Source organism: Pongo abelii, chromosome 10 (genome assembly GCF_028885655.2).
Source record: "Pongo abelii isolate AG06213 chromosome 10, NHGRI_mPonAbe1-v2.0_pri, whole genome shotgun sequence".
NCBI lineage: Eukaryota > Metazoa > Chordata > Mammalia > Primates > Hominidae > Pongo > Pongo abelii.
This window is the reverse complement of record NC_071995.2, coordinates 23,903,292-23,919,051: the sequence shown is the minus strand read 5'-3', so window position 1 is coordinate 23,919,051 and position 15,760 is coordinate 23,903,292. Positions and strand designations below refer to the sequence as shown.

The window sequence follows — 15,760 nt, the reverse complement described above, 5'->3', positions numbered from 1 at the left end:
TAAATGTATACAACTTTTATAATTGATTGCAAATAACTACAATATTCCCTGTGAATTCTAAATGTTAATCCAAACAAAAGCAGAGACAATGTAATCATATAATAAAATTTAACTTACCCAAGGAAATCAAACTCAATAGTGGAGTATTTGGCTTGAATCAAAGCCCACAATCCCCAAAAGAAATGAGAAGCCTTAAAAGAAGGAAAGAAAAATAAAAAATTATGATAATGAATTTCTCTGTAAAACACATATGAATTGCTAATTCTATCCTCTAAATCAACTCCATGCACCACACTTTCTTGCTGTTCTTTTTATATAAAGCGTCTAAAACCTAGAACCAACTGACGTCTACACCTACTAGATGGCTACAGATCACTTTCGTCAACACCAAAGGAGATTATGGTAAATTATAATCACTTGAAAAATAGAGGCCAGTTCCTGTGATGTGCTTTTTTATAAAGCAAAGTTTACCATCAGCACTGATAGATGTTAGTGTTTTTAATGGTTATAATTGCTAACAGGCTTACACATTATTATATCAAAGGCCTTTGTTTCTTGACATAAAAATATAAACACAAAAGAAAATCCAAATCTCACAAGCAATAAATATATTTAAATGTGAAAAATGTTCTAGGGGTGACGAACATCTGAAAATGATCTTATTGGCTTAATTCTGCATAACAGACCACAACATAAAGTAACACAACTTATGTCAGGAAAAATATGGGTTTTGGACTTACAGGGAAATTAGCATGTAATCAGTAACTGTAAAATAATTATGTGTGCTTTACAATCTATTTTCAGTTAAACATGGTAATATTTTAAAATCTGAACAAGATTTCACTTCCCAAGAAATACTGTATTCTAACTAGAAATATTCTAAGTAGAAAAAGTATTAAAGACAAGGTTTTTGTTTCAGCTAAATTCATTACAGCAACAGTAACAAAGGGGCTCTAACAAAAAAGTATTCAAGAACCATGACCTTGGTATTTAAAAATACCAAGCAGCACAGTATACCAAAAAGAATTCTTAATTTGAATTACAAGATGTAGAGGTTCCAGTCCAGGCTCTATCTCTGAGTACCTTTGCAACCTTTAATAAGTCACAAACTTTAGTGTCAGATCTATCATTTACGAGATGGGAATATTAGCCATTCTGTGTTCTACACAGGACTGTTTTAAAAACTAAAGGAAATAATATATGTAAAAAAATTTTTCAACCTAAAGATCTCTATTTAAAAAGCACACTGCACTTTGTTTCTGGCTTCCTCAAAAAAATACCAGTAACTATTCAGCTATTCAGGAAGCTGGTGATCACTAGAGCTCAGGAGTTCAAGGTTGCAGTGAGGAGCATGCCACTGCACTCCAGCTTGGGCAACACAGTGAGACCCTGTCTCTTTAAAAAAAAAAAAAAAAGAACAGGAATATAATTTCTTACCTGATATAGGGATAGAAAAGAATAAACAATGTAGCAAAGACTAAACAACTAAAGTCACTTGCACATGAAGCATAAAAGTTAAAAAAACAAGCTGGGCTCTGGCGTGTGGCTTTAAGCACTTAGCGTGGTGCCTTTATTTCCTCAACTGTAAAATGTAGGTCATAATAGTACCTATACCTGGCATATAACAAATATTCAATAGGATGCTAGCTATTCTTACTATATGAAACCAGAATGATTAAAAATGACACAGATTTTCAAAAATGGGCTTCTATCTAAAAAAGTATAGCAGGTATTGAGAAATGAAATTATGAAATTAGAGGACTTCCTTCTTTTCAAAGTCTACATCAGAGGTTCTTAAAGTGGTCGATGAACCCAGGGGAGGTTTCGGAGGCCCAAAATTACTTTCATAATTACACTGATATGTTACTTGCCTTTTTGACTATGTTAACATTTGCACCAATGGTTCAAAAGCAGTGAGGGTGAAACTACTGTTACCTTACGTCAAGGCAGTGGTAGCAAATCACACTAGTGGAATGGTCTTATTCTTCACCATCACAAAATAACATTAAAAAGCCAATGTCACTAAAGAATATCCTTTGCGAAGCCATTAAAACTATTAATTTTATTAAATCTCTACCCTGGAGTACATGCTCTAGTATTCTGTGGGAGGAAATAGGCAGTACATATAAAGCATGTCTACTGCATATCCAAAGTACAATGGTTGTCTCAGGAAAAACACTTAGGTAACTGACTTTCGAGTTGAATTTGCACATTTTTAATGGGACACAATTTTTACTTGAAAAAAATGACTAATATACAAACGAGTTATCAAACTAGAGTTATCAGACTTGGGTATTTGGCAGACATTTTCTCAACTATAAAAAAGATAACTTGTCATTTCAGTGAAAATAACTGACAGTATTTGTTGCCAATGATAAAATTCAAGTTTTCACCCTAAAATTAGAACATGAAAAAGTTTTATGTGATTCTGTGAGCTTAACAGCTTCTCAATATAGTACTATAAGTTTTTCTGATGACACTGGTGGTGATATCAACACATGTGATCTTTAGCTATCTTATAATGAGATGTGTCAACATTTGGAAGATCTATACAACTCAATGAATCAATTATTTTCCAAATAACTAATAAGTTAAAATTACAAAATCACATACAGGTAAAATAATCATTCAATCTGCAAGATAAACCGGTAGATTTTAATGTAATAGAGTAAAAAGTTAATTGATACATTCAGATTATTCATGGCAACTAACCTTTAAGAAACTATCACTTGTTGAGTTTTGGTCTAGTATCAAAAAAGAATATCCACAATTATCTGAAAAGGCAAAATACTCCTCTTTTCCAACATGCATGTGTGAAACTTTTTTTCATATATTTGAAATGAAACAATCCATCACAAAAGATGTAATGCAGAAGCAGATACGGGAATCCCACTGTATTCTATTAAACCAGACATTAAAGAAATTTGCAGAAGTGTAAAATAATGCCATTCTTCTCACTAAATTGTTTTTTCTTTTGAAAAATAGTTATTCTATTTATGGTATTTGCATTAATGTAATGAGTTTATTTTAAATATATATATATACTTAAATGTTTGAATTTTGACTTCTAATATGGTAAATACTGTTAATTATTTCATAAAAACAAAAGCTTGTAGAGGTCTTCAAAAACATTTTAAGTATGAAGGGGTCCTAAGATTGAAAAATTTGAGAACCACTAGTCTAAATTGCCTTGCATATTTTACGCTGATATAAAATCACCTATAGATGGTATCCTAATCTCTTCTTCCTACTAAATTTGCTCTGTAGTGGAAAAGACTGAGAAATCAAGAGTCATTCTGCATTTTAAAAACATACCAACTTAGCTCTTCCCACCATTGTCAAGCAGAGATGGTAACTATATTTCTCAATCAGTTTTTATTCATATACTTATATAAATTAACTAAATGATTCTACACTAGAGAAGCATTATCCATAAAACCTCACTGAAATCTCATTTGTGTAGGCAACCATTTTTATAGGGGGAAAAGTGATAAATTAATATATAACAGTAGATTCTAAATGGATGAGAAACAAAGGCAGAAAACAGCCCATTCATCATTTGCATTCCCCCAAAATACAAGTATATCCAAAAAAATAATAAATTCTGTAACTATACTATCTCTTTCACATTTGGAAGTTATGGATATGTAAGTCTCTCTGTTAAAGGGTATTTTAATTTCTAGACTACTTACCCCTGTTGCAAAGAAATATTCAAAGCTTTATATGGTACATAAATAACTAAAATAAATCCCCAGTGTGCATATAATGGGGAAAAAAAGAAAAGAAAAGCTCCACAAAGCCATTACACATACTCTGTTTGGTTTTATAATGCATATACACCTACTTTTGTTTGCCACCATCTCAACATTAAACAATCAATGACAAGTGAAGTCTTATAACCTTTAGAAGTCTGTATCATGGCCTGAGCAATCAACATTTACTAACCATTTACAATATTTCAAAACATGTATACCCTGATCTTATTATTCAGACCTGCTTTTCTTTTTATCAAAGCAGCTTCATAAACTATCTAAGGAGGAAACGGCACTTAAGACACATCCATAAGGAATAAGAGAAATCTGCCAAGAGATGCAGGGAAAAGGGCATTCCAGGTAGAAGGAATAAGCCTCTAAGCACACAGACATGAAACATCATGGAGTATGCCGGCACAAAATGACTCTGCTAGAGCAGAAGTAGGACGTGCGAAGTAGTGGGAAATAAGAGTTTGCAGATGCTGTCATTTGGATTTCATTCTGTAGGTCACAGGGAGCCATAAAATAGAAAAGTGACACAATCTAATTAATTAAATTGTAATTACCTGAAAGGATCACTTTTTTAATATACAGAATAAATTAAAGATAGAAGAAACAAAACAACAACAACAAAAACTGAAAGCAAAGAGACCAGTAAAGGCTAATGTTGGTAAGAGATTCAGTCCTCAATCAAAGGTCAAAAATAAAAGGAGAAGGGGCTGAAATCAAGAACATTTTAGGAACCAAGAACAGAACTTGGAAGGGGTAGATCCAAATCAGAACACTAGGGAATACTGTTAACATGTAAGAGGGCTGGAAGAAGAGGAGGAAAGAGGAGCCAGATTAAGAGACTGAGCAAGACAGTACAAAAAGAGAATTTGTCACAAAGCTTTAAAATGATGTATTCCCCCACCCTTCAAGAATATGTCCAGGTGAGGTGGCTCACACCTGTAATCCCAACACTTGGGGAGGCTGAGGTGGGTGGATCATTTGAGGTCAGGAGTTCGAAGCCAGCCTAGCCAATATGGTGAAACCCTGTCTTTACCAAAAATACAAAAATTAGCTGGGTGTGGCGGCAAACGCCTGTACTCCTAGCTACTGAGGCCAGAGAACCGCTTGAACCCAGGAGGCAGAGGTTGCAGTGAGCCAAGATTGCACCACTGCACTCAAGGCTGGGCGATAGAGTGAGACTCCATATCAAACAAACAAACAAACAAAAAAACCGAAACCAAAAAACACGCATATGAGAACTATCAGATGGCATATGTAAAATGCAACCACTCCCACTCCCTAGGAGAATGCGAAGTCTTATCAGACCCTATGATGGTTAATATTAGGTGTCAACTTGATTGGATTGAGGGATGCCTAGTTGGCTAGGAAAGTATTGTTTCTGGGTCTGTCTGTGAGGGTGTTGCCAGAGGAGACTGACATTTGAGTCTGTGGACTGGGAGAGGAAGACCCACCCTCAATGTGGGCTGGTATCATCCAATTGGCTGCCAGCATGGCAAAAACAAAGCAGGCAGAAGAAGCTAGGATAACTTTGCTTGCTGGGTTTTCTGGCTTTCTTCTTTTTCCCCAGGTTGGATGCTTCCTCCTGCTCCTCCTGCCCTTGGACATCAGAATCCAAGTTCTTCAGCATTTGGACACTTGGACTTACGCCAGTGGTTTGCCAGGGGGCTCTTGGGCCTTTGGACACAGATTGAAGGCAGCACTGTCGGCTCTTCTGGTTTTGAGACTTTCAAACTTGTACTGAGCCACTACTGGCTTCTTTCTTCCTCAGCGTGCAGATGGCCTATTGTGAGACTTCAACTTGTGATCAGGTGAGCCAATTCTCCCTAATAAACTTCCTTCCACTTAACACATATATCCTATTAGTTCTGTCCCTCTGGAGAACGCCAATACAAACTCCATATGTGAGTACTTGGGGTGAACTCCTTCTCCTCTTGGGAATGTTACATTACACTTTCTCAGACCCCATGTGAGTAACTGACCTTAACTAGTGGACTTCAAAATACATATGAACATAACAGTTTGACACTCTGAACACTTAGCCTGTGACAGGCTGCACTCTGTCAGCTACTTCTCCAAAAGCAGAGTTCAGACCTCTATAGGCCTTGAAGCTTTGAAGTCTCGTCATGACAACACTAACGTCCAACTTCTTGTGTCCAGGAACTTCAAGTGTCTTCAGTGTCTTCATGGATCTCTCCTATGTTGGTCAAGCCCGAGAAACTAACTGTAAAAAGGTACAGCTCAATCCTCTCCTGCTTTCATCCTAATTGGACTAGACTTTTAACAATTTGGAACTCAACTCATTATATAGTTAATGTACCTCATCTATTGAGTATATTCCCTGTGAGATTTGTTCAGGTTGTTCTTCCTCTCTTTAAGCATTGTGAACCTAAGGGGAAAAAATTATCTTTGTATGGCAATAAAGTATGTAATTCATGAAACCAGACTTTGATCATTTCCTTATTTTCACCATACATAAAACTATCACAAAAGTCAACAAGAGAACATTTTTTAAATCAATGGTAAATACTGTCAAATGCTACTGACAGATCAAGTAACATAAGGACTGAAAAATTTACATTGGACCTGGCAATTATGTCATGATTGGTAAGCCTTACCTGATTTTCTTTTTATAGCAGTGAGGGAAAAGGCAGATTGCAGTGTCTGAGAAATGCATGAAGGATAAGGGAGTAAGATTGAGGGTTTCCTTTTATTTCCCATTGCAATCACAATTATTGATCCATTCAAATGCTTGAGATGTGAGAGGCACATAATTAATAAACAGTCAGAGGAAATTAAGAGTTGGTAAGAGAGGAAGGTAAACGGCTAGCTAAAAAGAAGCTACAGAAAGTCTTGAAAAAGAAAAGAAGAGATGTCAAAAGAAGATAGCAACAGAGGCCCTGATGCAAGAAAGTTGTGACATCCCAGAAGGGCAGGAAAAGCACACAACAGATGATCAGCAGAATTCTGATAAAATAAGAACAGGAATCAAAACAAAAACTGACTTGATAAATAAAGGGCTTTTCAAAATCTCCTTAAGCTGAAAAGCAACTTCTGCAAAGTCTGAGGAAAAAAAAAATCAATGTACAAAAATCACAAGCATTCCTATACATCAGTAACAGACAGAGAGCCAAATCATAAGTGAACTCACATTCACAATTGCTGCAAAGAGAATTAAATGTCCAGGAATACAACGTACAAGGGATGTGAAAGACCTCTTCAAGGAGAACTACAAACCACTGATCAAGGAAATAAGAGGACACACACAAATGGAAAAACATTCCATGCTCATGGATAGGAAGAATAAATATCGTGAAAATGGCAATACTGCCCAAAGTAATTTATAGATTCAATGCTATTCCCATCAAGCTTCCATTGACTTTCTTCACAGAATTACAGAAAACTACTTTAAATTTCATATGGAACCAAAAAAGACCCTGCATAGCCAAGACAACCCCAAGCAAAAAGAACAAAGCTGGAGGCATCATGCTACCTGACTTCAAACTATACTACAAGGCTACAGTAATCAAAACAGCATGGTACTGGTACCAAAACAGATATATAGATCAATGGAACAGAACAGAGGTCTCAGAAATAACACCACACATCTACAACCATCTGATCTTTGACAAACCTGACAAAAACAAGCAATGGGGAAAAAATTCCCTCTTTAATAAATGGTGTTGGGAAAACTGGCTAGCCATATGCAGAAAATTGAAACTGGACCTCTTCCTTACACTTTATACAAAAATTAACTCAAGATGGATTAAAGACTTAAACCTAAGACCTAAAACCATAAAAACCCTAGAAGAAAACCTAGACAATACCATTCAGGACATGGGCATGGACAAAGACTTCATGACTACAAACCCCAAAAGCAATGGCAACCAAAGCCAAAGTACACAAATGGGATCTAATTAAACTAAAGAGCTTCTACACAGCAAAAGAAACTATCATCAGAGTGAACAGGCAACCCACAGAATGGGAGAAAATTTTTGCAATCTATCCATCTGACGAAGGGCTAATATCCAGAATCTACAAAAAACTTAAACAAATTTACAAGAAAAAAACAACCCCATCAAAACGTAGGCAAAGGATATGAACAGACACTTCTCAAAAGAAGACATTTATACGGTCAACAAACATATGAAAAAAAGCTCATCATCACTGGTCATTAGAGAAATGGAAATCAAAACCACAATGAGATAGATACCATTTCACGCCAGTTAGAATGGTGATCATTAAAAAGTCAGGAAACAATAGATGCCGGAGAGGATATGGAGAAACAGAAACGCTTTTACACTGTTGGTGGGAGTGTAAATTAGTTCAACCATTGTGGAAGACAGTGTGGCAATTCCTCAAGAATCCAGAACCAGAAATACCATTTGATCCAGGAATCCCATTACTGGGTATATACCCAAAGGATTATAAATCATTCTACTATAAAGACACATGCACACGTATGTTTACTGAGGCACTATTCACAATAGCAAAGACCTGGAACCAACCCAAATGCCCATCAATAATAGACTGGATAAAGAAAATGTGGCTCATATACACCATGGAATACTAAACAGCCATCAAAAAGAATGAGTTCATGTCCTTTGCAGGAACACGGATGGAGCTGGAAACCATCATTCTCAGCAAACTAACACAGGACAGAAAACCAAACACCACATTTTCTCACTCATAAGTGGGAGTTGAATAATGAGAGCACATGGACACAGGGAGGGGAACATCACACACTGGGGCCTGTCAGTGGGTAGGGGGCTAGGGAAGGGACAGCATTAGAAGAAATACCTAATGTGCATGACAGGTTGATGAGTGCAGCAAACCACCATGGCACATGTATACCTATGTAACAAACCTGCAGGTTCTGCACATGTACCCCAGAACTTAAAGTATAATAATAAAAATGTTTTTAAATTGAAATAAATAAAGGGCTTTTAATGTTTCTTAATGAGGAAGAACTAGAAATTGGTATCAGAATCTCAGAGTATAACACTTACTGTATGCCCTTATGGAAAAACTTAGTATATGTAACTTCAGAGGACATATTAAATTATTCAGAAATGTTATTAAAAAGGTACTGAAGTTTTATGTCTCTATCAATTGTCCTTTATCTTTTTTCAATCAGACCTTCTACTGAATGTATGACATTTATTAATATATCTGTTGTTTATTTCATGAAGATATTCTTTTTCATTTTAAATCAGAGTAAGTAAGTTTTCTTCTAATTCCAATTTACTAATAATTTTCACCAAAATGGGTGTTATGGCTGGGTATAGGGCTCATGCCTGTAGTCCCAATACCCTGGGAGGCTAAGGCTGGAGGACTGCTTGAGGCCAGGAGTTCAAGACCAGCCTGAGCAACATAGCAAGACCTTGTCTCTCCAAAAAGTTTTAAAAAATCAGCAAGGCATGGTGGCATGCGCCTGTAGTCCTAGCTACTTGGGAGGCTGAGTTGGGAGAACCCCTTGTGCTCAGGAGTTTGAGGCTGCAGTGAGCTATGACTGTACCACTGCATTCCAGCCTGCGTGACAGAGCAAGACCTTGTACCTAATAAAAAATAGGTCTGGCATGATGGCTCATACCTATAAATTCCCAGCACTTTGGGAGGCTGAGCCGGGAAGAATCACTTAGGCCCAGGAGTTCAAGACCAGCCTAGGCAATATAGAGAGACCTCATCTCCACAAAAAAATTAAAAAATTAGCCAGGCATCGTGGCGCTTGCTACTCGGAAGGCTCAAGTGGGAGGACTGCTTAAGCCCGGCAGCTTGAGGCTGCAATGAGCTGTGATCACATCACTATACTCCAGGCCTGGATGACAGAGCAAAGACTGTCTCAAAATAAAAATAAAAGTAAATATTAAAATAAAATCAATTTAAAAAGAAATGAATGTCAACTTTTACCACCAAAAGAGTTATTCTGTACATCTTATTTGGCCTTCTAAATTATAAGCATTTTGAAGCAATGCATTTTTTTTATTCTTCCAATCTACTGACCTAGAATAACAATAAGTACTTAGTATCTGATTGATGAATATTTATAAACAATTGATCAAATCAGAAGCAAAGGTATTTTTCAATGCCATGTACAGATACAGTCACAGTATCCCCCAAAAATGTTAAATGTCATCAAAAGTTTGCAAGGAAATCCAAATCAGCTTTCTAATAGCAAAGAGTGGGATTGATGGTTAAGAATTGATGAGCTATGTGTACTTTACCTGGAAATTAACTAATTCAATGCATAAATGGAATACTAGGTTGATTCTGAAACTCATTAAATCACCTAATGAGAAAGAAAACCCTACATTCTCTAAGATCATGCTTAAATACAATAAATAGAAAAGCAGACATCCTAGGACCAGCTGTAGAGCATGTCATTAATTGAACCAGTAATTGTACCGAAAATAGAAGAACAGCAGGTAAAGGAACATTTCAGGACACCTTCTTACTTGGGATGTGCTCTGAGTAACTCTGGGCATATGGTACTTTTAAGACTATAAAAATGGTATACCTGTATACCACTAGGGTCTATCTGTAGAGACAACACAACAAATATTTCCCATGTCAACTATACAAAATTATATTAAAACTAAAAAGCAGCAGTTAAAATAGCTTTGGCTTATTATTCCATTTAATTATCTAACACCTTAGTTGAAAGATCATTCTAATGTATCATACTATTCTCAAAAGATAATGAGCTAATTTTTAAAATATAAATGCATGTAAAGAGAAGTAGGTCTTAATAATAAAGCTTTAAGACACCAATAAAGCTGGAAATAACTGCTTATCAAATGAAGGTCAAGAAGACAAAACACTGGATAAGTCATAAAAAACATAATCCTACACGTTCTTCCAACCTACTTTTATCACATAAGATCTAACCATAAAATGTGTTGTGGAAAAGCTCCTCTCCTGTAAAATTTGACTTTGATGTAAAGAAAGGAATAGACTAAGAAATTGTTTTATGCATCAATCTTAACCCTGATAAGAATCTACTCATTAAACAAATAATTACTGAGTACCTATCACATGGCCAGACATTGTTCTAGGGGATGGGGATATAGCAGGAAATGAAACAAAATTTTTGTCCTTAAAACCAATGCAATGGGGTAATGCATACTGTAAATGGTCATGTATTTTCATTATTTTGAACAAAAATTCACAAAACTTAAAATAGGAAATTGTCTAAGATGACGAAAATTTAGAAGCATTTTAAATTACAGTAAGAACCTTTCATTAATTGTGTACATTTAAACTTACCAATGCAAACTGATTGACTTGAATGAAGAGTATTTCTACCTCCTTTTCAGTAACTTCAGTCCCAAAGCCCTTAAATTCTTTGTAGGCTTCAAGGTAAGCACGCAGCCACTGACTCTGTAGTTCTCTATCTGGATACAGACTATAGTCTACATCACTCACACCTTTAGAAGAAAAAAAATACACTCAAAAATTTTAAAACATAAACTCTTCTGCATACCTTAATAATCCCTAAAACCACCATTTTTTCATAAAAAATGAAAAGTTCCATTTTGGCTGGAATACTGCATGTTAAGTAAATAACATTTATTAAAATAATAAACCAATCATTCTGTATTTCAGCTTAAACGCTAAGGCACATTACTGTTGATCACCAAATCAATTCTCATAGCTTCAATTTTTCCTCAAAGTGTGTAGCTTGAACCAGCTGCATCACAAACCCAAACTATGCATTTTAGGAAGCAACCCAGGAAATTCTTAAGCATGCTGACATTTGGAGCACTACCTCAAAGTGTGGCTATAAAACTTTTTAAACCATGACTCATGGTAAGAATACTTTTTTTTTTGGAGACGGAATCTTGTTCAGTCACCCAGGCTGGAGTGCAGTGGCATGATTTCGGCTCACTGCAACCAAGAATACATTTTTTTTGAGACCTTATACATAGAACCAGCTGATACTACATTTCACAAAACAGTATTTATCCCAACAACATTTTCCAACTCTGAGAGTTTGTTTCTCTTTTCCATTCCTTGCAAAAAAAAAAAAGTCATTACCCCACATATTTAATTTCATGATCTATAGTTTGGAAAATACTAACCTAGAAGACAAAGTTCATACTATTTTGCCATCCAAGGTTCTTTAGAAGTTGGTCTAAATCTACCTCACTAGTCCTATAACTTTGTAGTCTCCTTCATGAATTCTATATCCTATAAAAGTAAGTAGTTCATCTTAAAGTTTTTTCCCCTTTCCTTCTCTTTAGTTTGCACATCCAAATTCCACCTAACTCACAAGGTTTAGCTCACTTTTTTTGTCCACAAAATCATTAGAAGATCACTGGAGTTTTCTATTTCATATCCACGGCAGTGGCCGTCTATATTACTAACATGGTAATATTTTATTATATGCACAGCTAGTTCCCCTTCCATAGATGAGATACATCAAAATATGTACAGCTTATATGTATATGATAAGCTTGGTAGTCCAAAATAACTGGAAACATCAAATTAAAATTTTTTCCCAGAGTATTTCCCAGTCTGGTAATCTGAAGTATATAAAAATATATAAATACATAAACTTACACAAATATAAATTCAACAATAAAAAATTCCTACTAGGTATAAACCATTCAGGGCTATGTTCTAATCTTTAGTTTTTAGAGCATTCCGTGTTTCTAAATAAAGAGTGATAAAATGGATTTTAAATTCTTTCCACTTACATTTAAAAAACTAGTAATTTTAATTTAAGTAATTATAAATTAATAGGGGTAAAAATGACCAACTTTTCAATATTCATAGACAAAGTCAAAAAAGGTTATTGAACTTTTTAGTGAACTAATATTCCAAAAGCCCCAGTTTACAATGGAAACAGCAAAGGCTTTTTAAATGCTTAAAAATTAGCTTCAAATCTTAGTTCTCTGTATTTTACTGTGACCTTGGTGAGTTTCTTTCTTGATATGTAAACTGTGAGTATTACCTTGCAGGGCTGCTGTGGAGAAAGAAATGAGGTAAGATTTATGGAGCACCTTATGCTATGTCTGGTCTCAACAGAAGCCACAATCATTTTTCTCCTACCTATTACTTTCTTTTTTTTTTGAGATGGAGTCTCGCTCTATCACCCAGGCTGGAGTGCAGTGGCGCGATCTCGGCTCACTGCAAATGCTGCCTCCCGGGTTCACGCCATTCTCCTACCTCAGCCTCCCAAGTAGCTGGGACTACAGGCGCCCGCCACAACGCTCGGCTATTTTTTTTGTATTTTTAGTAGAAACGGAGTTTCACCGTGTTAGCCAGGATGGTCTCAATCTCCTGACCTCGTGATCCGCCCTCCTCGGCCTCCCAAAGTGCTGCGATTACGGGCGTTGAGCCAACGCACCTGGCCACCTATTACTTTCTGATAGCAATTAAGGAAGAAATTTTGGTCATCTCTGCTTTCCTCCAGTGATAAACAAAAGCAAAGAAAAACGGTCAACAACACGTGGGAAAATGTTGCCCCTGCTCACGGTTTATCTACTTTAAAAAAATAAGAAAATATTCTGAAAATATCGTTTCAAAGCTAAATAAGTTACTCCATTAGTTATACCTGCAAATTCATTGAAATGATTTCCAATATCATATGCCAGGTAGTTGTATCCAGAATATTCATAATCAATGAACTGTACATCACCTATGTGAGACACAAAAACAAAGACATTAAGAAATCACATATAAGATCAGAAAATCCCTATGCTATTTGTAATTAAATAGCTTCCAATATTTTGTCTCATGGTACGTGCTTGATTACATGCACTTCTGAGACAATACAGGGTAAGGGGCTGTGAATTTTATGGCAATGAGCTTTACAAAATTCAAATTATGTCTCTTGGTCAACAGCTTCTTTATAAACACTAATGTCCACTTTTTTAAAGAAAAATGAAAAGACAGTCATTCTCCAAGTTTAAGCAAAAGCAAAATACATCTTTTGCCACATGGGGGCATCAGTTACTTAAAAATTCAAGTTTAATTAGAAACATAATTTTTATCTTTGGAAATTAATAATCTGTGTAATTTTAACAAAAACTTTATCTATGATACTCCAACAGTAAACTGACAAGCTTATCTACATATGGAAATAAAATATAAACTTTTAAAGACCCGAATTCTGTAAATCTTGCAATAATGCTATACTTGCTGAGCAATGTAAGATCACTAACAAGAAGTTAGTTGCTATCATATGCTTACATTTTCCTGTAATACTACCTACCTAAGGTTTCCATATCTGAGCAGCATTAAGGTGCATTAAGGTGGTGGTTTTATCTTATAAAAAGCAAAAGTGTGGTTTCTTTTAACGTTTATAAATGTGAGAAATTTTCACATAAGCTAAATAGATGCCTATTCTAAATTACTGCTACATATATAGGCATGTCATTATAACTCTCCAAAGATAATCTAGTTCTTTCATACTACTACTCAGGAACTTTTAACTTTTGAGTAATGAATATTATAAAGGATTTGCCTTAACAAAGATATAGGTCCTATATTCAAGAGAAAAAGCAAAAAAGAGAGAGAAACCTTAAAAAAAAAAAAATCAATGTGGGTCACTGTCTTCACCAAGGATCACAAACTCAAAGGCTTACAGGGGCGTGGAGTTAAAATGAATATATGAACAGAGATGGCTGTAAGAATATAGAAAATGTTTAACACCCGCAAAGTTACATTGTCTTTTAATCATGAGGCTTAGGTAGAAGAACAAATTCCCGGTCTTTACACATTGTTATTTATTTCCCAAATAAAAACAGCTTTTGAATTATAATATGTTGATATACATTTGTAAGTTTAATTTTGGGAAGTATTTGATCATATTCAAACACAAAGAAAAACAAAATTATATGACAAAAAATGTCATGGCAAATAGTGTTTTACATAAAAGCAAAAATGTTTTTAATATAATTGTATTTAATGTATAATTCTAAACTTATTTAAATAAGTCACATCTAGAATAAAATAAGTGAGAATAATCAATATTATAACCCAGTTATAAAAATGTGATGTGTATTATTATAATAAATATAAGATTTAAAAATATTGGTGACAATAAATCACGGCAATTCAACTACCTCAAGTATTATATATTTTTTTCTCTTTTTGTTTTTTGTAGAGACGGGGTCTTGCTATGTTGCCCAGGCTGGTATTGAACTCCTGGCCTGAAGTGATCCTCCTATCTTGTATACTTGAATTCACAGAACATTATTCCACAAAAAGTCTTAAGAGTTAACCAAATCATTTTACTAAACTGCAGAATGGGAAGTAGAAACATGTTTTAAAGTTTCTTTTCTAGGAATCATTGGGAGTAGGAGAGTGAAGACAACCATCATGATAAAATACTCACAGGCATGAAAATAAAATGAAATAAAACCATGAAGAGATCTCATTTTCAAAAATAATGACCAGGGAAATTACAAATGTCATATGAAAAGGAGATACTAAGTAGTAAACTGTGATCCAAATTAAAATATGCCTACAGAGAAAAAATATATATGTAAATAATGCATGGGGGGAAGGATGAATGGAAATAAATCAAAATGTTTAAACTATTAACAGGTGATAGACAAGTGACTTTTTTTCTTTTTTCTTTTAAAATTTATGTATGATAAGTAATAAATTAGAGGAAAAAAGTTATTTTAAAAGAGAAGATGAATTCCCTATACAAAACTATCAGTAAAAAGACTAAAACACAATGATTTCAGAGATACCTATCCACCAGCCTTCAGAAACTCAGGATACAAGATTCACTAAGTTGTACAACTGAGCTAACCTAACAGCTTTAATATATAATTTTTTAAATCTGCAGCTGTTGATAGCTTTAGCTCTTTAAAAACAAATTCTTGTAGAGCTCATATTAACTGTTACATGCCAATAAAAATACACAGCCCAGTCCTGAAGCTTACTTTTGCCACATAAACATAAGCTTCAATTTCAATTTTCAAAATTATATTTAGAATTTGGCAAATACAGTTAAAATGGCAGGTAAAACATCCCTGCTT

General features: G+C 34.9%; 1 protein-coding gene across 1 annotated transcript in view; it reads right to left on the bottom strand.

Moving 5' to 3' along the window:
• The window catches only part of ETNK1 (ethanolamine kinase 1), a 76,209-nt gene that overhangs the window by 6,000 nt on the left and 54,449 nt on the right, over nucleotides 1-15,760 (bottom strand). Inside the window, exons 7-9 of the mRNA XM_002823024.5 lie at nucleotides 13,321-13,404; nucleotides 11,028-11,188; nucleotides 118-191 (exon numbers count right to left, since the gene is read on the bottom strand). Of these exons, the coding sequence (XP_002823070.1) occupies nucleotides 118-191; nucleotides 11,028-11,188; nucleotides 13,321-13,404 (319 nt within the window). The remainder of the gene's footprint in view (nucleotides 1-117; nucleotides 192-11,027; nucleotides 11,189-13,320; nucleotides 13,405-15,760) is intronic.